The 25,433-nt window shown below is 37.9% G+C and overlaps 1 protein-coding gene across 11 annotated transcripts in view; it reads right to left on the reverse strand.

The window, feature by feature from the left end:
* Nucleotides 1–25,433, reverse strand: part of KLHL13 (kelch like family member 13) — a 95,108-nt gene that overhangs the window by 42,208 nt on the left and 27,467 nt on the right. For 3 of the 11 annotated variants that reach the window (XM_075512903.1, XM_075512902.1, XM_075512901.1), the window contains one exon: nucleotides 22,920–22,991. The exons of 6 other annotated variants lie outside the window; for them this stretch is intronic. In XM_075512903.1, the coding sequence (XP_075369018.1) occupies nucleotides 22,920–22,991 (72 nt within the window). Of the gene's footprint in view, nucleotides 1–2,099; nucleotides 2,180–11,829; nucleotides 11,931–22,919; nucleotides 22,992–25,433 lie in introns of those variants that run through there. 2 more of the 11 variants (XM_075512908.1, XM_075512910.1) reach the window with 2 other exon arrangements.

The raw sequence follows: 25,433 nt of genomic DNA on the forward strand, positions 1-25,433 counted from the left end.
AGAAATGCTCAGTTTCAGCAGCAGATAGATCAGATTAGGCTATTTCTGATTTTTCTTGCATTTAATAAGTACTATAGTTTAAAAAACAAAAACATAATATACAACACTAAAGACAGCGTTTCCCTGAAATAGGTTCAAATGCCTCACAACTCTTTCTTTATCATTATACTTTCTTTGTATTTAGTCATATTTTTTAAAAAGTCATAATAAGTAGCATTTTTTTGGAAACAGCTTATTTCTGGTAGCCTTAAACATATTTGATGCATTCAGTGAGTGAAAAGGCTGAAACACTTCCATGAAAATTTATCTTAAAATTGGAGTGTGCACAGCAGGTTCTATACAGCCTATAGAACACAGGTTCTATACAGCCAGGTTAGCTCCTTAAACCCCAGCCTTTCTGACCGAGAACAATAGTGACCACGCATACGGCATTGTATTGTTTCAGCTCTGCTACTTATCAATGCAATTCTCAGCAACAACCAAAAAAGACGACATTTAGAGGACCTGTAAACACCTATTTCTTACAGCATGTCCCTAGAGCAGCAGGAGCAAAAGCCTATCTGCAAAAAGACAATGCAAGCTTAAAAGTACTAGTATTGTAGATATTAGGCTGGAATACTATTGGAAAGTAATAGTCTTTATAGTAATTTCCAGATACAGAAGTCATCTACACTGCTACTTGTGCATTTTAAAGCAACTCTTCCTCATTTTCAAAAGAGCTGCTTCCTTAAATAGAGGCAGAAGCGATTCAGTACCCTATGCTTAGTTTTATTTCACAGAAGGAAAAAAGCCACCTGTATATGCTAACACAGAACTCACAGCAACAAAAGGTGAACAAAAGCTCCACCGAGATTTGGCAAGACAAAGGCATACTGTTTCCATGTGCATTAAAATACTCTTATGTGAAGCTACTTTACATGGACAAACTGCATAACTATGTAAGTATTCAGATATGAATGATTTATATTTATGTTTTAAGCTTTTCTTGTAACTTCATAAAAAGACATTCAATTTGTATTAAGGCCAAGACTTTCAAGAATAAAACAAGACCAAAGCAGGATTATTTCTTTTATACAAGAACTTACACGAAAAGTGCAGTACAATACAGCAGGTGATTCCATGTTTAAATTCCAAGTGTAATAGTCAGGAGGAGGAAATGTTAGCATATACACTACAAAGAAAGCCTGCCTCAAAGCTTAACTTGTCAATTCAAGATCAGCGCTACAAATTAACAGCAACACGAACTTTTCAAATGAACATACACGGTATTATTATGAATATGGCTTAATCTGCACAATTTCTCTACGTTTCAACAAAGAGGGAAAGACTCGACACAACATCCATCATGAAACATCCAGGATAAAATCTGGGGGGGTCTACACAGAAAACAAAGTAAAATTCTGAGTGCCAATGTCATTTAATATATAACAGGGTATTTTGCCACAGGGTAGTCTCACAAAAGCAATCCCACCTTATTATCCTCATTTCTCTCACTTACATGTATGCTGGAGAAAGTGGCGATGACCTGGATGTTTTAAGCACAGGAACTGGGAATTTCCAGATAGCAGGAGAGCTCGTTTTCCATTTCAATGGCATGTTGTCACCACGGTACTACAATAACAGTAAACAGCGTTTCCATAACAGACTACCAACTAGGACTTCCATTCCACACACTACTGACACAGCAGTGGCTGCTGCTAAGAACAAGGAAATGATTCTGCCAATGCCCTTAAACCGATCCTTCCAATCTGTAAAACAGGGCTGCAAGGCATCTCCTTTTAAATTCTGCTGTCCCCTAAAGCAATATGATGATTCTATCCTTCTAACTCAACAATAGTGCCACCTCGTTAGGGAAGCGCTGACTGCAGTATATGTTTAAAAAAAAAAAAAAAAAAAAAAGACTGCACTGTGCACACCAGCACAATGCAGCTTTATTTAATAAAAGCAGGTAATTTTTAAAGAACTGTTTCTGATGCTATTGTTCTACCTTAACAGGGACACTGCAGCATTGTACTATATTCTCTTCCTATTAACCTCATTTCTGACCAATGGAAGCAGAAAAAAAAAAATGGGTTTCATATGAAAATGAAACAACATACCTACTCAGAATACACTTGTCATCCTCTGAACATTCTTCTTTTGAGCTGCAACAATACAAATGGGATATAAATCTCAGCATAGCCTTAGGCCACGGCTAATAGAGATCAGTGACTAAATTCAGCAGCCTGTTTTCCTCCTTTGCAAGCTCTGACCAAACAATACGAGAATGCCATTATGGAAAAAGCCCATTGCAAAAATCAGTCCTTCTAATCCATAGCTAGGAAAACAAAATAAAGCACAAATCGCTGCAGGTTTCTGCATGCTCTTCTAATAGCTTCTGGTTCAGGATGCTCTCTTTTTCCTATTCTCATTTCCAAGGAGGATGAGCAAAATCTCATGCATTTTACAACATGCTATGGGAACACAAATATCACTCTGTCTTCTGCAGTAGAGAAGCAGAGAGTAGCACGCTGTTAATAGCAGTCCTTGTAGGGACGCTATCAACAATCTAATTCTGAACGCCCCCCCCAGCAGCTCACAAATTGCCTGAAGAAGTGACGAGGCAGACAGTCACGCAGGTGTCCATCAGGGACCACTCTGCAACTCTGTGCTCTGCTTGGTGACCTCCCGGGGCTGATGACAGCGGGGAGTTTAGAAGGCAAGCTATTAAAAAGGGAATGGAGAATTTAATAGCATATTGTGCATAAGCAGAGCAGGTTTCTAGGGAAAATAAGGCAGAGCTTCAACTATATTGACTCCCTTACGAGAAAAAAAAATTAAAAACACCACTTTTAATGTATTACCACAGTAGACTAGAACAACACTAAGACGTTTATTCTACAGATTTCAGAATAGTCTTTGTACAGCATGACCATTCTTCTGTTCATCAGGACAGCTTAATCCTATCACAAAAAAGCCAACACCCTGTCACACTACTCAGCAATAAAGAATAGAACCAGGAGCAGAATTTCTATAAACTTAAACATTTTAATAACATTTAATAACACTTTGATAGGTTTTTCGTAATGGTGAAACCTACACTGTTAAGTTAATTTTTGGGATGAAATCACCGGGGAATAATTGCTGCTTCTGATCATTATTATTTTGGGCAAACATTTTAATAGTTTTGAGCATTTGATGCTGTTACCAGAACGACAGGCAAGGAACTAAAATAACCCAGGATGATCAGAGCTGAGGACTAATTCAAAACCAGATGCACCTATCAGACAAATGATTGAAGAGCGCTCTCCCACTTCTTTGAAAAAGTTCTAAATTACACGAGCAGCATTAACACAGGCAAATTTCAGAGAAACTGCTACTTGAATGCTGAACAGACATTTGCTGTGTAAGACAACAGTGTTTATATGCTATAAATATTAAGAAACACTAACCCTGCAGAGAGCAAGTATGCAGTTTCAGCATAAAGAAGTCTTACTTTTAGTAAAAGAATTCATGCATTTACATGCCAACCAGCCATGCTTGCCTGCACGCACTGTAAATATTGTGTACAGTCTCATACATATATGTAACACCAGACTACAAGATCATGCCTTCTCTGCACTGAAGGCCTAAAAGTTAAGTTGAAAGAGATGTTAGATAGCAGCTATTATAACCACAAAGAAAAATATCACGATTTTGAATTCATAGACCCAATTTTGCTTTTGCATTTGCCATCATACAGAAACTGTCTTAAAATCCAATGAGCAAATGCTGTTACTCCCTTCTCACGTTGAGTGCACAGCCAGTGCAACCAACTGGTAACCGCTTTGAAAGTCTGTATCTTCCTGCTCTGCCAACCCCAAGGAGCTGATTACACGTTTTGTTTATTAACAGCAGCATTACTAACACAAAAGAATGAGGCCAAGTACAATCAGTGGGCCACTTTTTCAAAAGTAACTCTTGAAATACCCTTTTGACCAGTAAAATAAAAGCCAACTAAAGCCCCACAGTCATCCCCAAGCATTGACTGGTATTTAAGTCAATCAATGCACACCCAGAAAGCAGTTACTTCCCACTTCTGACCCCAATAAGATCATTCAGCATAGAGGGCAGCATTAGTGCTCAAATACCTACTCTCCTTTCAGTGCTTCTATTCCCATTTATTTTTCATTTAATTTACAAACAACCTAATTAAAACCTTTACAGAAAACCCAGTAGCAGTAAACGTAACTTTTTTTTTTTTTTTAAAGTGTATGAATCCCAAGCACTGCCCAACTTCATCTCCTCCTAATGTCCAGCACACACTACTTGATCAAACAGCCAATCTACAAAATATGGAATTGAAGGAAGTAGCAGTGCCAGGTACTCTAAAAATAGGCAAATGCTTTTCTCTTGCAAAAGAAGAACCACATGAGAAATGAATCATCTATCTGCACATAAGGAGAAAAAAAAATAAATACCATTTTCTTCCTGACAATCACAAATCAGTTGCGTATTCCCAGGGAAAAAGATTACCTAAATGTATTCTATGCTTTACATAAACTAAACCTAAGACAACAGAAAGTTACAGTATATTATTCTGTTATTTTAATTAAGACTTCAAAATAACGGTTTAGTTACACATTTAAAAATATGGGAATAACAACCTCATTTTCTGGAGTGCATTGTGCCCACTGAATATACTACACTTTCCATTCTCACCTTACATTGCTTTGCCACTCATCCCCAAATTAATTGGTGCTGAAGGCCAAAAGCAGCATTACAGCTCTGTGCAGAATCCTACTTGCCGAGGAAACAGTTATTCCTAGAGAAGTGCTATGAAAACAAACCAAACTGGAGATCTGCTTTTCTTTAAGTTTAAAGCTCTCTCGAATGCTGAAGACCCATGATAACTGCACAGATTAAACAGCTTCTTGGGCCCATTCAAGAGGCTTGTTTTCTGTATTTTTCTCACAAGCAAGTTCATGTTCAAGATTAAAAGCATTTACCATTTATAACTTGCTTAAAGCCAGATTCTACTTATTATCTGAGTTTCTTACCTATCTTTTATTCTGTATACAAAAGATGAGAAAGAGGAAGTCTTTGGGTTTTAAGCAATCATTTCCACACTAGTATTTCCAAAGCTGCACTGAGCAGACTGACAGCAAAATAACTGACAGGGTATCAAGCACTTCTGCAGAAAACTCCTCCATAAAGTAACTGAACAGGTGGCATAAGAAGAAAAAAAGAAAACAAAAAGACCAAAGGCAAGATCCCAAGCTGCCATTTTACAGACCTGAGCTGTTAGCAAGGCCAGAAGCTATTGATAGAGGCTGTACAGCAGCGCAGCTCTGATCCCACAAAAAGAAGGTACGTAGAGTGCTTAAAGGAGCAAGGCATTTCTTATTTCTGTTCCTCCACCCCCACCCCAAAGCCTTCTTCACTATTGAACAACAAGCAAGATTTGGCCCCAAATGAGAGGAGCAGGCACGCAGCACCGTACTCTGCAAGCACGTGGACAAAGCACCGTGGACACAGAACCACCCCTTGCAAGCGTGCTGATCACAGCATCTTTGCCTCTGCAAGCTCTCCCTGACCTTCAGGGTAGGAATGTAGCTAAAACCACTTCCCTTGTCATTCTCTTTTTCTTGTGATATCCTCTTCTTTCCTTTGTACAACCTGAACACCAAGCTGCTACCATGTTGTTTCGTACATACCAACTGTCAATACGTATGCCTTTGCTGCCTTTTACCTGCATTATAAAACACCAGTTCTCCTCTTACAGCCCAGCATGCTTACATTCCTGGGGCATGTATACTTGCAACAAAACTTTTAAACTATCTCTGCATTTCCCATAAGACTTCTCCTCATGGTTGTTCAAAGAAGAAGTTGTCACAGACAGAAAGATGAATCAGAGCCCAGTGGCAACATAAAACTATACTAGTCTGAAAATATTTTTTTCTTAGCCTTGAAATGCCACATGAATTTTTGCAGGAAAACTAAGCAGAGGAGAAGTTTACTTCTAGACATGTTGCTGGATTCTCATCAGTTTGCACAGATTGAGTTTAACTTCTTTTTCCAGCCCTTAAATTGTTAAAAACAAAACTGAAAAATATTTGCTCAGTCAAGTGATTTGCTGTGGTTAAAAGATTTGCTGTTCTGCTCTAACAAGCTGCTTACCTCCCTCCTTTTATTCATCTACTAAGTACCGGAGGAACCAAAAGCACTAGGTGGAAATAGGGTTATGCTATATGGAAACTTTCTCAAATCTTGCAAACCTTTTCTAGTGTGACCTGAAAAATCATCTGCATTTCCAGAATCCCAGGCTTATTTTAGCCTTACAGAAAGAAAAATGTTCAAAGTTACAGTGACTGTGTGATTTACATCTCCCATTTTCATCTAGAAATGAAAACAATGGTCTAAATATTTGTGTCACAAATATTGTTTTCTAACATTAGACTATTTTTCTACTAATAGATGTTTGTTCATATAAGAAAATATGCCAACACACAAAAATAGGTTAAAATGGGTTAAGACCAGTTAACATCTGGTTAACTGGTCTTAGTTAATAGGTTAAGACCAGTAAACATCTTCAGACTTTTGAGATTTTTTTCCCCCAACACTTATGTTCTAAAAATTCATTGATTCAAAGCCATGTTTCCATTTTAAAATGGATATATGTTATTATATGATATTAGCGCTAACAGAGCTTGCTCCAAACTGAAGGCAGAAACTCAGTTTGGCACTGGAAGGAATTGCTCTGGTCTTTTGCATATCTTACAACTACCAGCCCACTGAGCTGATGCATACTACTACACAAGACCATTTTGATATAGAAGAAAATAAAACACAACCCCCCAAAATCCAGTAAAATATTCACATCAGAGTCATGGAGCTCAAATGCAATAATCATTTCAACATCAAATCGTTTCAGCATTTTAAACATGGCTCCAAAGGCACAAGCCTAGACTGAATAGAAGCAAATAAGGATGCATAACATTTCTCTTCAGGATCCCTAAAAAACTGACAGTGTGATAGTTTGTCTTCCTTATTCAGCTCTTTCCCCTTCACATGGATGCTCCTCATGCCTCTACCTCTGGGTTTTCAATCTACTAAACTGCAGCTGTTCCAATTACTGGAAGAGAATAATTAGAAGAAGGTGTTGACAGTACTGCCCTATATATGAGTCAGTTAATACAATTTCTTTGACCATATATTGTGAAAATATTCATACCAAAATTCATATGGGAAAGCAAATCTCTACCTAAAGAGGAATCCGAAGGAAGCCAGTGCAGTTATGCCTGCAATCCCCTCACAGTGACACTGTAACATTCCCCAAATATTGAACTATAGAAAAAAATTGGCAATATGCACCTGGCAATACTTTTATTGAAACTGCAACTTTGCTAGAAACCTCAGAGATCTCTCTTACAAAGAAAAAGTCTTTCACTTAAATTTAAGTAAATTAAGAAATAAGCTTTAAAATAGCTGGAGACAGTTCTGCGAATTACACATGTACTTTGACTTACTATCCACTACATAGTCTCAAAAAAATTTTTTTATAACTGGGGGGAAAAAAAAAAAGCCCTCAGACACCAGATGTAAGGTACAGCATCTTTTGAAAGCAATTGTACTCTAGACATCAAGATCCACACAGCCTCTTAAATGGAACAGAGACGCTTACAAAATAGTTACTATCAAATATATTTAATTCTTTTAAATTGGGCTGACAGCTCAAGGAACAAGTAATAATAATAAATTGTAAAGCACAAAGGAGTGAGATAAACTAGGTTTGTAGCCAACCCCTCCTGCTGTCAAAATGCTGTAAGCAGTACAGGTTCCTGTCTCTATAGCAATAGGTGTAGGGCTATTTCTAAAACAGGAAAAAAAAAACCCCAAATCTTTAAATATTAAGTTAAGCAGTCAGGGCATGTACCACATGTTTAACAAGAAGTACTGCAGTTTGCCATCCACCCACTCAGCATTTTTTCCTGTATAAATGAGGAAATTGCTGCAGTAACATTTTAGGATGCATCATTTCAGTAAAAATTATTTTTACACATAAATACACATATGCATACTATATATATGTATGTGTTTGTATATATAGCGTGTGTATATACACACGCTATATATATGCACTATATGTATACACACACACACATATATATATATGTAAAAAACAAATATATATTGCCCTGCATCCGACACAGCCACTTCCCCCTCCCTCCCAGACACCTCCTTTAGGAAAGATTCAAGTTATCACATGATTTTCAGACTACCAAAATGTATGTTCTTCAACAAACCAAAGAGGTAGTAGCAGCTGGCTGACTGAGAAGTAATCATGTTGAGTAATGAGTTTCTCCATTACATACATTCTTCAAAAACCCACAACCCTGGACCTTGCAAGTACCATTCATTAATGAGAAAAATAACTTGATAGCCTAAGTATGAAATTTCTGAAATTATTCAGCAACAGTTAAAAAAACACGACACCATTTCCTATCAGGTCACAATCAGATATTTTTAAAACAATTAAAAAAACCCATAACTTAGGTTAAATCTTAAGTCCCAGAAACTTGCAGGAAAAAAGGGACACACAAGAAATGAACAAACCTAATCCCTATAGTATTTACACTTCTAATATTTAGAAGGGTTAATTTATTAAAGTATTAGATTCAGTTTCAGGTATATTTTGTAACTACACAGAGTCTCAGAAATATCTCAAATCTATTCCTAAGCGTGTGTTTCTGGCCACGAAAGTAGTTTGTATTTTATGCCCTATATGGATGTCCTGCATTTTCTTGTGAGGATTCTTGAAGAGGGCTTTGCTCTAAAATGAGGTAAGATTTCTAGCAAGAAATCACTTCCAAGAGTCAAGATGCACTGTTAACTTAATGACAAGCTACAGGTTATAATACAGGGGGAAAAAAAAAAAAAAATAAATTCAGCTTCGCTTGGGCAAACTACTCTTACATAAAAGGCATTAGGTAAAATAAGGTCTTAAAACACTTAGTAGGAGGTAAAACCAAAGTGAGTTAATGAAAGTTTCCAACTTTTGATCTAAGCCCATGTACTCTGCTGACAACATACTAAGAAGAAATGCTTTTGAACTAACACCGATTTATTCAGAGCACTGTGCTCATCCTCCCCAGGTGATTATATTTAATAAATCACCACAGAAATCTGAATGCACAGTGACAGCAGCCAGACTGACCCTGCTGAAAATAATTGGTCTGAAGCAACAGTTATTTTTATTAGGTCAAACCGTGAACTACAAAGAATTTATTTCTAAACAATTACTCCACAGCTGTTATGGTCTGTTGGCTGCGCAACTTATTTTAGTAAAGTATGCCTAAACACATTTACACATCTGACTCATATGATGCACATATATTAAACAATTTAGTAATTAAAAGGAGGCTAAGATTGAGCACCAGCCACTAACAGCTTCAGTATTTCCTGCACCACAGACAGCAAACTGCAAATTACATTAGTCATGTGTTAACCAAAGTATTTTGAAAATATTCTTAAAATAAAAGTTTGTAGGCTTTTTCTTTCATTCTTCCATTATTTACATGGAATCTGTTAGTCAGTTTGCATACCTTATTGTCTTTATCCACTGGAGTGAGTTTTTGTGGTCCTGCACACCTATGCAAAGCAGTCCCTACTGAAAAGAGCAGGCATGGGGAGGCAAGAATAAAGCACATCGATCACTGCTCTTATTGTGTGTTTCTGTAATGACTCAATTTCTTTAAAAAACAAAACTTTTTCTGAGCACAGGAATTCCCACTGCATCATCACCTCTGACTGATCCAGTCTGCTAACCCACAATCCACAAAATTTCCAATGTGGGCAGCAGTCTGACATCTTTATCTGAAGGCCAGAGTCTCTCGGGGAAGACTGACAGGGACCAAGACTGAAAAGGTTTCGAGAAAGATGCTGATGGCTTCAAGTCCAGGTTGTCAGAAATTGCTGTGTGCAACCTGAGAGCCCACAAACAGCAGGAATGCATCTTCTAGGAGAAGACTTGAAGCTGCTGCACCATGCTGCCCATGGTCGCTGCACTGCTGCTGGCTGGATTCCTTTAAGGAGTCACAAAAAATATGACACTTACATAGATTCAATCAATTTAATTATTTGCCATCACCTACTCTTAAGCGTGTTAGATACAAGTTTCTATGAAATAGCAACTTGCCTTCACACACAAAGGCACGTGAAAGGCTTACACAGCAAAAAGTTCCATTTCAAATTTGTCACTAATATTAGTATTTCCCCCATTCAGTGTAAAAAATTAAAAAGAGTACAATTTCTCTACACTAGAAAAGGAGTTTCAAGTCTGCAGATCATTCCAACTAAATGCCAGGAGAACAGGTGGATTAGTACTGAAGCTAGAAGAGCTGAATGGGCCACGTAGGACAAAGGGAGTCTTGTAGTAAGCCCCCATACTTTAAATTTCTTCAATTTTTTTTTTTTTTTTTTTCCTATAAGCCAGAGGCAATCAGGAATCAACTCCTCCTGTTTGACAAAGATAGGTGTAGTCCAAAGACTCCTTCCCAAAAGACAACGTGGGGGAACTCCCTGGTTTGTTTGCTCAGGATCAAGCTTCCTCAACAAATTAAGCCAGTGATAACCTCCACACTACCTGTTCCCAAAAGGAAAGCAAAATCAAGTAACCATGTCTCTTGTTTTGATGCTCTTCCATTCCCAAGAGCAGCAGTGAAAATTGACAAAAATGGATAGTTTTCACAGGTTCTTTCACTTTGGAGGGGACCAGGAGCAAAGACACTGAAGATGCATGTTTGCAGCTGAAGGAAGATTTACACCTCAATGGTATCTGTAACCATCCTTGCAGTCCTGAGTGCATGGAACAGCTTTAATTGCAAGATTACTGCAGAGTTGGATACTACCTCTTCAGAAAATACCTAGTCATCTTCTACAGCAAAAAGAGGTTTTCTGTAAATTCCCACTATTGGCTGTTGTTATCCATAGGACCCAAAAGGCACAGCCTTTAACATTGAGTTCAACAGGGTGTAGGGATGGTGTACAATCAATGAGTATGTTCATGCTACAGAATTAGCACAATCTTAGTGTTTATTAACACTTAAAAAAAATACATGAGACTTTCAAAATGTATACCTTGCTTACATTTAGATTTTTCCAGAAGATAAAAAAAGAATGGTTACAGAAATGACACTTCATATTAAACAGTTCCATCTCTCTGAAATACATCGTTATACTCTATTTCTGATTCGCCAAATGTCAAAATTCCTGTCTAATAATTATAGAAAGAAAATTACAAACTTTCTTCTCTAGCATCTATGAGAATATAAATTTAAAGAAAACTGTATATTTCCCAGGCAAAGTTTCAAAAGGTGCCAGTTATTTATTTCATTCAAGTTTGTTATGGTGGGCAAAAGTACAAGCTATGAATTCATTTCCAAAAGCAGATTTAAAGTGACAGTTTTAAGATATTCACTTAGGAGACTGGAACTACTTTGCAGATAAGACATCCCTATTTAGTGACAACGTAACTATATGGATAATTTAGGATCAAATCAGGACATACTGCTTTGCATAAAAAAATTGTATACAGCAAGAAAAGTCTAAGCACAAGCTGTTTTTAGAAAGGCCCACAGAAGAATGCTAATCTTATATGGATTTTTAAAAACTATGAAATATTTAAACCAAATAGTTTAAAGTCTCCTGATTATAAACCTTTATTTCATAAAATTTTCAGGACTATTTTATAACACAGAGGACTGCCACACTGAACTTCAAACATATGACTCCTAATGAAAATTGACATTCAGTGCTTTCAGAAATGTCCATGTAGTGGGTTGTACAGGTCCCACCGCTGAGCCATCTTACCAGCACTACCGTACACTCTAGGCAGTTTTCTACATCTTTATAGTGTTGTACATGTGACTGTATCACTTCATCCTGGCAAACCGTCCTTCGGAAACGCAGAACTGAAAAAAAAAAAATCAGTGAAGCTCTGAGGAGGAGAGGACTGCATGGAGGTGGGTCGAAGGGCTCAGCTACCAACAGCAGAGCTGCACCACTTCCCTTCCACCTGCCCTCGCAGCGTTCAGTCAGCAAAAAAAGGATCTAACAATTCTGCAAATAACGCTAGACTTCTATGCAAAACAGTCACATCGCTCTCATCTGTTCTGCTCTAGTGAATCACAGCAGGCTCAGGAGAGACTGCATTATAGGAAAAAAAAATCAATAGATGAGCATGGTCCTTGGGGTGACATGGCATTGCACAGCTGTGATGCGCAAAAAGACTGTACAAAAAGTCAGCTAAACAAGAAATATTTGTATTTCGGCACCTTCTGCAGCTGCTGTCATCTACTTTTCTACAGCTGAAAATCTTTTTAATGCATATATATACAACACCAAACAACTGTGATAACTTTGAGTTGGGACAAGCCTTTCTCTGAAATAGGAGTTTAAAATAAAACAGTTGTACTTCAGGTGTTTGCCTGCCAGAGGGAGCTGAAGGAAAGAAAAAAATATCCCTTCTATCTCAATACTTTAAAAGTTTTGGTTCTGTCCGACACCAATTAATTTAACTATTCAGACAAAAAAAGGTTTTAATGCAAAATCAACCCCAGCTGTGTCTGGCACAGGGCAGTCACAGCCTCATCCCACACAGGGCACCCCTGCACCAACACCCCCACTACCAAAACCTTGCCAAGTATGCCCAATACACTCACTCTACGAGTAAGTCTCCCTGGATCTTTGAATGGAAACATTCAAAGATATTTTAAGGTATATTTACATACTTTTTGATCCACACCATAGTGCAGACGACTGCCTCAGAGATAGGCTTCTCTAATAAGGAAAGCATCACATGAGATGGTATCTAATGCCTTATTACATCAACTTGTCATTAAATGTACGGCAACACTGCGCAAGGACTAAGTTTCCGGTTTGCCAGAACAAAATACATACTATGCTGAAAACAGATTTTCATTGAAATGCTTATTGGTCTTTTTTGCACACTCTTTCCACTTACTGCTTCTAACACTTAACATTGGTACACCTATAAATCCGCATGTGGTTAGAGTTGCTACAGCATAAAACTATAATTTATAAGTTACCATATTAATAATTTATTCTTGCATAGAACCAGCTAACCTGAAGAGCTTAAAACAGGCAGGAATTGGTCTCATTTTGCAAACTGGTAAAGCAAAATATCTAAACAATGTGTTCATGGGAAGCTGGGATTCCGTAAAACAGCTCAGGAAAGAATTCCACTGCACACATGATGGACAACCCCCCCCTTTCATTCCTGCACTTCAGTTAAACTACTTCCAACCTCAAAAACTTTAGATACAAAAGCCAGCATGAATCCCATCAGAGTTTTCACATTTTGAAAAAGAGCAGAATGAGTATACCTTTAAATAGCCCCCTTAAATAGTCAAGGGCTAAACTGATCCAACTTTCCTTTGATCAAAATTTGACTAACAGCTTTAAAATAAGCTTAGTGGCATCCTGTGTATTTCTTGCATTCAAAACACTTTTAGGAAAATCAGTTATGCCACCTTCTGGTGTTCATAAGAACTGCTCTACAAGACAAATACTCATTTTCATAAATTCCCATTTTAAATAGGAAGAAACCCAGCATAACCAGAAAACTCATTTCACATATGACACTGATGCAAAAATATGACTTTTTTTTAAGCTTCGGTTGATTTGTACATCCTTAGCTTGGACTAGCTTGTGCCCAGCCTTAAAGTTCCTAAGCCTGTACTACCTGCTGACAAACACAGCACCATTCCCCCACGTTACTTGGTTTGAGATATGAGCTATGAGCTATTCTGCTCTTTCTCACCAGCTATAGCCATGGAACTGAAAAGGCAGAGAGTGAAAAGGCTGAGAAAACTTGTGAAATGGCTTCTGTACAAGGAACAACTTGCAGACTGGACTTAACAGCATGGAAGGTAGATAGGCAAGAAGAAATGCATTAACAGTCTATCGTGTCACAAAAAGCACGGTAAAGGTGAAGAGGGAGTCATTATTCACCAGCTCTCCAACAAAATAAAGAGAAAGCTTCAAATGAAACTAGCAGATGTCTGGTGAAAAAAAAAAAACAGAGGAAACTTCTTCATGTAATATGCTTCAGCTATCACACCATCAGCTTTTCAGTAACCATTTCTTCTTACGACACATTCACAGAAGCAACTGTGAAAAGTAATTAAAAAAAGTGGTTTGTACTGAGAGGCACAGTAGGTGACTCAGGGTCACATACAAGGCCAGTGTCATGGTTTAACTCCAGCCGGCAACTGAGCCCCACCCAGCCGCTCGCTCACTCCCCCCCAGTGGGATGGGGGAGAGAATCAGAAGAGTAAAAGTGAGAAAACTCCTGGGTTGAGATAAAGACAGTTTATTAGGTAAAGCAAAAGCCACGCACGCAAGCAAAGCAAAGCAAGGAATTCATTCACTGCTTCCCATGGGCAGGCAGGTGTTCAGCCATCTCCAGGAAAGCAGGGCTCCATGACAAATAACAGTTACTTGGGAATGCAAACACTATAACTCCGAATATCCCCCCGCTTCCTTCTTCTTCTTCCCCAGCTTTATATGCTGATCATGACACCATATGGTCTGGAATAGCCCTCTGGTCAGTCGGGGTCAGCTGTCCCAGCCGTGTCCCCTCCCAGCTCCTTGTGCCCCCCCAGCCCACTCGCTGGTGGGGTGGGGTGAGAGGCAGAAAAGGCCTTGACCCGGTGTAAGCACTGCTCAGCAGGAACGAAAACATCCCTGTGTCATCAACACTGTTCCCAGCACAAACCCAAACATAGCCCCATACTAGCTACTGTGAAGAAAATTAACTCTAGCCCAGCCAAAACCAGCACAGCCAGCAATCAAACTTCTACCAAAGCATCATTAATACTGTAGTAGGACAAATGTATGGGTATGTAAGAACAACTATAGACACCCTTCCTTTTGTATTATACCTGGATCTACACAATATAATCTGTACTGCTAGGCACACAAGGAAGGATGAATTTAAGCTATGACTCCATTTCAAGAAATTTTTGATAGCTTCCAAGCTATACCTTCAATAGAAAACTGTTTCTAGACATCAAAGTTCCACAGACAATTTCTCAGGCAGAAAAAGCAGTGCATCTTCAGTAAAGGAAGAAAGAAGGTATGGAATTAGGTATGAAATAACATTAAAAAAGAGTATGTGGATAACAGACTCCAAGGGTGTCAAGTCTGATGCTCCACTGTTTCTTACAAAACATGCATATCTACCAATTCTCCAACCTTAGTCAAACTTTGACTTACAAATTAGGTATTTCTGGCTATAATTTTCCACTGTAACTTTGAACTACACAAGTTTAATTACATGAATTTAAAATGTAATTAGGAAGTTTGGTACAGGTATCAGACAAACCCAAGGCCATGCTCAGGTACTTATGCACAAGTAGCAGAACCACACAAGACAGGTGAAATACAAGGACATCTATAAGCATCCCCACTTGCTCATGACACCTTCCCGCAAGCCTTTGCATATTCTTTCAGCTATATATATTCAGCTCTTTGCAGTATGTGTCTCATTGTATAATCATTTTCTGATCTCTAAACAAAGCAAATCTTATGTTAAGCAAAGCTTTGCTCTAACGTGTTCTCACAATTAAGGTTTTTTTATTCATTTTAAATTCAGCGTTTTGGTTTCTGGAGAAGCTGCAATTATCATTTTGCCCACACAAGGCAGAATGATAATATGCAGAAAGGTATACACACATCATGAGAAGTAAAACACATTACTTTCATCACAAACACCACCAGCAGTCATGCTGTGACACCACTTTATTTGCCTGAAAGATTTCCCAAGAACCTCAGAAAAAACTAATATAACACCAAAGTTGCACAATACCACCTCAGAAGAATCGTGATAGTAACTCAGACCAGGCATAATGTGACTGCAGCCGCCTGAACAAAGTCTTGCTGCATACCGCACAAAGCATTGCCTGGAAAATGCAATGCTATCATCCCACATAATGTAGTGTTAAAATAATCAAATTAAAAAAAAAAAAAAAAAGTCAAGCACTGACATCAGTCATGCCTGAACTGTTCCTCCCTGCCCTTGTATTTACAGACATTTATAACCACCACTGAACAGATTTTTGCAGTTTAACAAACCTTAAACTGAAAGCAGTGCTGGTGTCTAGCGATTCAAAGGCAATCTCAAATGAACTCAGTACTTTCATGACACTAAAATCATCGAAAGCCAAAGCTTTTGAGGCCTTTGAATAGCATATACTGGCAACGTGAAAAGGCAGCAAGATTAATTCTGGGGGCACCTGGGGAATCTCTGCTGAGCCAGCCATACGCTACTCCAAATCCAAAAGCACAGGATACAGCAGTCAGATTAGAAAGGGAGGAAGGCAGGGCAATAAGCCAGATATTTATTCAATAGGTTCAGTACTGAATTTGAAGCAAAGTGCAGTTGGTAGCTTGAGATAAGATGAACATTTGCCACAAGAGTCTCTGTAAACACCAAAATAAAAACTGTCCAGTGAAAAATAAACCTATGCAGGGAAACCAACAGTTACAGCAACTACTGGACCACAGGAGTTTTACACAAACAGTATTACAGAAGAGTGTTCTTCCTTTAGTGCTTCTCGAACTTCTGCAAACTTACGTTCTGGCTCAATCCTGAATCAAGCAAAAACATGCACAAACATACCTTATCCTGTTTGATTCTTTAACTGAAGTAGAAACATAAGCAAACTACCAACACCTTGCTGCACAAAAAGCAGCTGCTGGGGAGAATTTTTTTTTTTTTTTTTTTTAAATGTGACAAAATTTTGCTGGGTCCCGAAATGCACTGTCAGGGATTTGGGGGGGAACAAGGGCAATAGCCAATTTAAGCACAAAATACTGATTTGTTAAAAAGAAAGGTCTTTTCTTTGAAGACTACTAGGGATGTTAAATAATTACATTCAATAAAGAGTTAAGAAGTTGTTCAGGATTCTTAGCCATCGTATCAAGCACCTCAATGTAAAATAACTAAGTTCTAGTATTTGCAGATAAGCAGCCTATTTAAGATTATCTTTTATCAACACCCCAGAACAATGCACAAGGCACAGTGTGACTAAGCTTTTACTTCATTGCAGTAATCTGATGAAAGCATACAGAATCCAAAGGGCACATATTCCATTTGGAAAAAGTAAAATTAAATACAATTATTGAGCCTTAGCTTTCAGTTGTTGAATGCACATAATAAATCCTTTTTAACAGCAAATTCCAGTAATATGATTCAGTTCATTTACCCTCCTTCTCCCTCCCCTTTCTCCCAAGTTCTGCACTGTAAATGGTTTTATAACCCAGTACGTTAACTGTCCAGAGAACAAGGCCATTCCTGTTCTTAAACAACACTCCTCATTACTCCTAAACCATGCATAGCAGACAGATGGCTAGTCTAACTTCAGATCAAGCCAGCACGCATCACATAATTACTCCTCATCGGCCAACGTCTTTGTCACACCCCACTAAACAGCAGCAATGAAAAGGATGTCCGGTTTACAATGACAGACCAGTGATGTCCTGGCAAAACCCCTGAGCAAAACCCAAGACAGACTACTACATATTTTACTATATGGGCCCAGTTCTAATTACCTGAAAACAGAACTGAACACAGTCCCATTGGTGCTCTAATTACTGGGGAGACAGAACAAGAGGGGGAGAAAATCTCGCTGAGAGCGCAGAGAGGAACCCAGACAATAGCCAAAGATGTTGCTCTAGCCAGGAGAGAACAGCTTAAAGCCTGCAAACTCCTCTGCTTCAGTTCTCATGTTCTGCTTTACTCCCACATTGCTCTGACTCACTCGAGTCACGTCGATCCCCATTTAAGCAACTACAAACATGGCTTTGCTATCCTTGTCCAGCTTAGGTACTGAGGAACTTGCTGACTTGTTGATACATGACCTCTATGCTCTTGGGACAACAGAAGTAAATTGAGAGCGCCTGAAGATTTAACACATTCACTTCAAATTAAGTTTCCTTCCAGATCCTTGGCTGATACACCTCCACCTACCTGGCTGTCGCTTTGATTCAACTAGCTTGTAACAGGTGACCTGGAGCAGAAGAATGAAATGAAACTAGGAGTCTGGAATTGGGAACAGGGAAGTTGCATGCTGAAACCGTTTGGAATCCAACGTGATGGAGCTGGATGTGATAACATAGCTTGGGAAGATGGACAGAGATTAGCAAGATGCTCAGGTTTCAGAAATGTCATAGGAAGGTCAGGCATAAATATACACACAATATTGTAATGAGGCAGAACAGTAGTGGTTACAGCTGAAGGTTTTCTGTGACAGACATACTTCTACATTTCAACAGTACACTGTTATCTTCAGTTGTTAAATTTACTGTTACCTGCAGGACTCGTACTGATATTTGGATTTCAGATTTCAATGTGCATCTATTTATGGGATTGGTAGTCACCAGGCTGTCTGAAAAATTGAGTTGTTTCCCTTCAACAGCCTTTACTGGTCCTGCAGGATACTTCTATAATACCTCTGAAGATCATGTGAAAACTTAATAGTTGCTTCAACTTTCACTGTCCAGGGCAGGACACTAATGAAAATATAACCTAGCACTTCTCATTTTTACAAGATATCCTTAACAACATTAGCAAGCTTGAAGTGCAGCTCATCAAAACAGATCCGTTTCAGATGCAAAACCTACTGATTTCCCCCATACAGTGAACACCGAAGCAAGACTGGGTATCCTGTTTTTCCGGCATAGTCTCCACTACTGTGCAATTATTTTATAAGATATGCCCGATTTTTGTATCCAGGTGAACTAAAACCTGAATCACAGACACATCCCAGATGTCCAAAGACAATGGAATCATCAGAAGTGTATTGCCAAGCTGCACGCATGAACATACACGCGCAGAACACCTCTGGCATTAAAAAAATGGAATATACAAGTGGGTTTTTTTGGATTGGTTGGGTTTTATAACACAAATTTTTTTGCTGTTCAGGTGTGGGGGTTTTTTCCCTTCCAGTAAGGCGTAAATATACACATCCTTCAGTTGTTTTGGGGTGGTTTTTTGTTAGTTTGTTTTTAAATGTAGGAAGTACCAACAAACTATTTAGCACCCACAAAGAAAGGTATACTTCCCTTTTCAAAATTAGGTGACTTCTTTTCTTATCAGCAAAATGAAATAAAACAGATCAGAGGCACCCGCATAAAAGTTTTATGTATTCCCCTTCCCTTTATGAATAAAGAACAATGTAATTCTTCCATATTTGACTATATAGGAAGACATTGATTATAGCTGAATGTTAGTACCTAAAGTATTTCCTGGGAGTAAGGAATTTAAAGATAGCATTGTTGCTTTTCAAGATGACAACTTTATTTCAAAAGTGTTTATTTAGATGATCAGCTGCCAGCTAAGACAGATTAAGCTGCATATTAAAATGATTCGTTTTTTAAACAACAGGAGGTGTTTAAGTTTTTGAATGTTCTGTGCATCATCAGTTTAAGAACTACGCCAGTCTGTACCCAAAAGTGATACACCCAGTTTAAATATAAGGTCACAATGGATAAATTATGTGCAGAAAAACAAATCCCATACTCCCTCAAAGGGAGAATGCTATACACGCCGAGTAGATTATTTTAGATTTAGGACTCTAAAGCGCCTTACTATAAGCATGAAGTCACTTTGGAGAAAGCCCCTCTTTTTAACTTGATGCACTCAAACACCAAACTGAGCAGGGAAACAATTATAACACTACACCCACCGCTTGCCATCAAAAGAACAGTTATAACCAATACACATCCACCCAAGTGACAGAAGACAGAGACACAGAAAGAAAAGGGAAAATGACAATCAGCATGAGCTTACGTTACACTGCTAACAACAGGTCACCAGTTGGAGACGTTTCCAGAGTTGTATCTTTTCAGCAAAAACTACTCATGCAGTATTGAACGCAGCACAAACTAGCCAGATTTCCCAAGAAGCTAGTCTAGTTTGCAAGCTTACCCATCCCGTTAAAAGCAGTCCTTCAGAGAGAAAATAAACTATTTTAGATCCACACCTATTTGCTGCCCATATCAAGATCAAGTTGCAAACATTTCATGTGTCAAAGGCACTGTATTACGAACAATATACTAAAACTACATTTGGACAGATGTTAGGATCCAGAAGCCATGTGCAGAGGGACTTCAACTGCAATTAACCCAGAAACATACCTGAACCAAAAACAAAAAACAGCTTTTAAATATGCAAGAGGGTGTTACTACTTTGAACTAACATTCCTTTCTTCATGAAAAAAAAAAAATTAACAGTTAAAAGCTACCAATTTGTTCATCAAGGCTGCACAAAAATTTCTAGTCATACAAGAGCAACTTTTGCTTTTTTATCAAATACTCCATCATCACAAAGAAAACATTACTTTAACCTGGCCAATATTGAAAAAAAATCCAGAGATTTTATTTAAATGAAGTCAACACTGAAGCTGTGAGTTTTTACCTTATTAATCCTTAAGTCATTTGGAGTGGTTGGTTTAAAAAAGTAATTTGGAATGCTAAAAGCATTTATTGGAGAAACAAACTTTTGACTGAAGAGGTTAAGAAATCATTTCCTCCTAAACAAGGACAAACACTGTCATACACACCATACTGAGACCAGATGTGACCAACACAAGTGTCCAATAAATAAGATAAGAAACTTGTCATCTCCGCAAAAAAAATCCACTGGATTTTTTCCAGTTCTTTATTTTCTAACTTTAGCTCTTACATGAATATATTCAAAAGGCTTTATATGAAAACACCAACATTCCCATTTCAAATGAAAACATATTTGTTCTAAAATATTCACGTGCGCATGCCTAAGAATGAAGGATGTAAATGCATGGGCCTAATGAGAAGGAGAAAAAATACAGGTAACATTACTGCTACGGACAGACAGAGGCATTACTGCTGAATAAAATCAAGTACAACAGAATAACTAGAGGGAAATAGGATGGAGTAAAGAGGTACTGTTTGGGATTACTAGAGACTGGAAGCTTTTGAAGATGGAGAGAACACATCATAACTCTGCTCTAAGGAAAGCTTTTACAATTTTTTCTTCAAGTTGCACAGCATTATTCATTAAACAGCCATTCTTCATGCTAAGCAGAAATATGACTGACCAAAACGCTGCTAAAAGGCTGTATGCATTCACTGAGTGACAGCACTATACAAGAATTTCAGTCATACAGAGGTCTGAAAGGTGAAACTTGAGACTGAATATGCTCAAGTCACCATAAAAGCATCCAGCAGACAAAAGGCACTTGTGTGCCTGTTTTGGAGGAAAAAAAAAGAAAAAAGAAAAAAAAAGCCAGAAAATCTGTTGCTTCTAATCCAAGATCAAACATGTAGTGAAAAATCCCCCCGGAAGCAGAGCGCAGCATACTGATGAGTTTGATCATTCTTGAAGAATGATTTAGTTCCTGCCAAAACATAACTTCAATAATTTAAACTGTTGTCCTATGAATTATCTGTTTAGACTGAGATCAAAGTACACAAGATCAGTCAAGGAAACTACAGAAACAGCTCTATTAGATTTCTTTAGTCTAAACTTGCTAAAAAATAAGGTTGCTTAATGTCAGTACAACCTTTGGAACAGAAATAATTGAGAATTTCTTAAGAAGAATGCTCAAAACAGTTCTTTAAATATATTAATCTAGTTAAATGAAAGGTTTAAATGTCATTAACAATCAAAATGAACAATGTGGAAGTCTTAAATGGCATTAGCACAAAATTGCTAGTCATGAACTACGCCATTTCATGCAGCAATATTTTCAACCACCCACAAGGGAAAACGAATCCTACCAACACTGTTTCCCACTGAAACACTCACATTCACACTGCTACATTTCATATAGCAGTGCAGAAAAGCAGGCAACAGATCCCCATCACGTCCTCAGGAAAAAAAAAAAAAATCAAATCAAAACTAACATTCTTGGCACGATGAAGCTCCTTTACAAAGGAGTGCCAGAAACTTTTGTACCAGCAGCTATTTCATTACAGACTTAAGGCATCTAAGCTTATGTTTTCTTTTTCATTTAAGCATGAAGTTCCTAATTCAACTACAAAAAGCATGAAAACTAATAAAGACACAGCATACATCTTAAAAGATTTTTCTACAGAAAGATACTACACTAGAAACATACTGATTTTTCTAGTTTCTTTGAAAGAATGAAACCAGTCTCTCCAACAAATTGGATCAGACAAAACTACGATCGCAGGTGCGCAAAGTACAGCACAAGATAAAAATGTAAACAATTTTATAGCTTCCTGAAATCAGGTTCAGTTAGTTAAAACATAACTGTTTCTTTATTAAGAACTTTATTTCAAGAAAGGAAGACACTGAAATAAGGTTGCTGGAATTTCTTCCGGGACAAGGTGATCATCTCTACTCTTACCCTAAATCTGTGGTTTTTCTTTCTAAAAAAAAGAATAAGCACAGAAAGATTAAATAGCAGGTAGAGTGTAATCAAGAAAGACAGAACGGCTGATTTCAGTATATTTTAAGACAGAAATCCCTTTCCAACCATATCAGGAATGTTTTTAGCACACCGAAAGATTTGATAAATAACTGTTATTGCCTCCTTGTTCTAAAACTGGTCTTTGGATACCTAAGAGCAGATGCAAGGGCAGCTGGATCAACTAAATCAGAAAAATCCACAGAAATCTTGGATTAGAGAACCATTAAGACTAAAGGGGGGGGGGGGGGGGTGGTCTGCTTTGTTTGAAAATCACATAGTCCATTGTTTGAGGAAGAAATTAGCTTACAATTCACTAACTGGGTCCTGTCATTTCTTAAAGTCATTTGCTAATTAGCTCTTCCAGAATTCCTCCATTTTCCAGATGAGGAAAAAAGGTTTCCAGGCTGCCTGAAAAACCCCACTGACATCTCTGCAGGAATTCAGGCACTTGCAACATACCTGTCATGAAGCACTGCTGACACCTCCCCTCTGAGCACAGAATGATCCATGCCGCCCAGGTTAGTAACTCCCCTGTTGACCAAAGGAGATAAAATGTAATATGTAATTTTAGATGAGAGTAGCCACCCTGAAGTGTGCTTAACATGGTAGAACACATGAAGTTGCAGCGAACAGCTGCCAAAGCTCCATGGAGTCCATCTTTTGGTTTTGGTAAGAAAATTAGGTTTTTTGTTTGAAGAAATAAAAATGAACCCTAGAAAGCCACAAAGCAGATAAGCCACATTCTAAAATCTATTCAGGCACAACAGTATCTGTGTGCTGCCCATCTCCATGCTACCTTTTGAGGTTTTTACAGAAATATGTCAAGGCTATCAACAGCAGAAGAAAGAAAACGGAGTCAAGAATAAATTCCATCAACTGAAAAGTCTGATGTTAAAAATGGAAAAAAATCTGTGACAATATAAAAAGTGCCAATCTCAATGAAAGGCCTTTACCCAAATCTTTCCCAAACCTAGTGCACACAAACTCTTTCTGCATGAATTTACCATCTACTGCTTAGCTGTGTTGCCTGTATTTCTGCTACTCCCTTGACTACCATAAACTTCAATTAGTCTTGTTGAGAGACTAATGCAAGCCAATTTTGGCTTGCAAAGACAGGATCTAATCGAGGATGCTAATTTCTAATTAATTTGTCTTGTATTCATGCGTGGTTTATGAACATCTAGGAGGAAATATAATCATAGTATTCTGTTTCAATGCAAGGACCAAAGCTTCGGTGGCCCAAAGCTTCGCTGCTCCTCAACTGTTAAAAGTCTGAAAAGAAATGATAGCAGACTTGGACCTAATTTGAAGCACAAACAGTAAATGAAATGAGAAAAATGAATTGTTCTTTAATTATTCATCTTTGTTCAACTTGGAGGAGAAAAGGTTGAGAGGGACCTAATCACAGGTTTCCAATACCTAAAATGTAGTTGTAGAGAAGATGGAGGTACTCCCTTCACAAGGATGCACTTATTTTTTCCTTTTTTCTCCATTAAAAGTCTTTCTTGAAAATGTGTTACGAACTGAATTACTTTCCAATGAAAATCAATATTAAGTCACTTTTGTCACCACAAAGCATTCTAGACAGTGAAAATATTCTGTATTAAAAAAAAAAAAAATCACTGAACTTTACTAGTTGTTCTCTTTGCCAACAAAACATCAAGAATGAAAATTAAATTCAAAAGTTGAACTAGGTCTTCAGACATTTTAATATTATGAAGCCTTGGGTGAACATGACAATATTTATATCAAAATAATCTTTTCATTTTTTCTTCTTTTCTACCCACATACTACTTAGAGTCTTTGGAAAGATCTACATTTATGCTTTTCATCTTGCCTGCAGTACTACATCATTAGGGATGTGCAATTTTGCCTGACTGGTAATTTGCTTGCTGGGGGGAGTAAAGAAAGAGTGTTGTTTGCAGCATCTTTTCCCTTGGCAAGAGACTGAAGATATAGGAAACATGAAGGGTGCTGTTTCTCTAAAGAACTTACACATTCAGGCTAGCAAGAGCCTTAAACAAATGCAGTCACATCGATAAATGACTTGAATCAATTTATGTCATCAGATCAATTAGGATAAACTGCAAAAAAAGCCTTCTTTCACTCATGTATGCTGCCTGTATAAAGAGTTACTGTCAAATCTACAACAATTTTTTCCAGAACTATTTGTCCAACATCTTCAAGATGTAACCTTTTCCCCCTCGTTATCTACTCAGGTAAAATCCATCTTTCACAAAATTAAATTACTCTGGTTTCAGAAAAGCTCCACATTTCTTAAACCTTTGAAACTTCTGAAATGTCTTCCTGCCTTATCCCTTCAGCCACATTAATTTACTACAGCACATCCATCCTACTCCTGCTTCTCTCACCACATCAAGCATGAAAAGCTGCTTTCTAATGCCCTGCAGGGCTCAGCTTTGCTGTTTTTGCAACATTTGTTGCCCTTAATTAGATCAACCTTTGGCAAACCATCCAACAAGCACCTCTTGTGTTTTCTTTCATGTGACCCCTTACGCACAAAGGTGCCTTAAAAAAAAAAAAAGCAGCAGTAAGTCCTCCTTCAAAGCAACTACCAAGTCAGCAATGACACATGGCACTTGACATTGTGTTGGTCAGACTGATGATACATTGCAACTACTTCTTCTTAGTCACTCGGTTTGATTTTCTATAGATCCCCATCTGCACCTGCTCTCTTTTTGCACTGAGTTATAAGCACTTTGGATGAAAGTTGTTTTGTTTTACCTTTGTATACCAACATTGCTTGTCAGGTGAGTATTCAAACAATAAATTACCTAGAGGAGAGTTTCTGCGAACTAGATATTGAGCTGTACTTCTCACAGCATTTTCACACACACACAAAATTAAGTAAAAGCATAGGATCATTAAATTGAAAATAATAAAAGATCAAAACTTGTTGCAAGATCAGTCATTCATCTAGATGAAGTAAAAAATGAGAAATCTGCTTCATAG

The sequence above is a fragment of the Mycteria americana genome, chromosome 10 (assembly GCF_035582795.1).
Source record: "Mycteria americana isolate JAX WOST 10 ecotype Jacksonville Zoo and Gardens chromosome 10, USCA_MyAme_1.0, whole genome shotgun sequence".
NCBI classification, from domain to species: Eukaryota; Metazoa; Chordata; class Aves; order Ciconiiformes; family Ciconiidae; genus Mycteria; species Mycteria americana.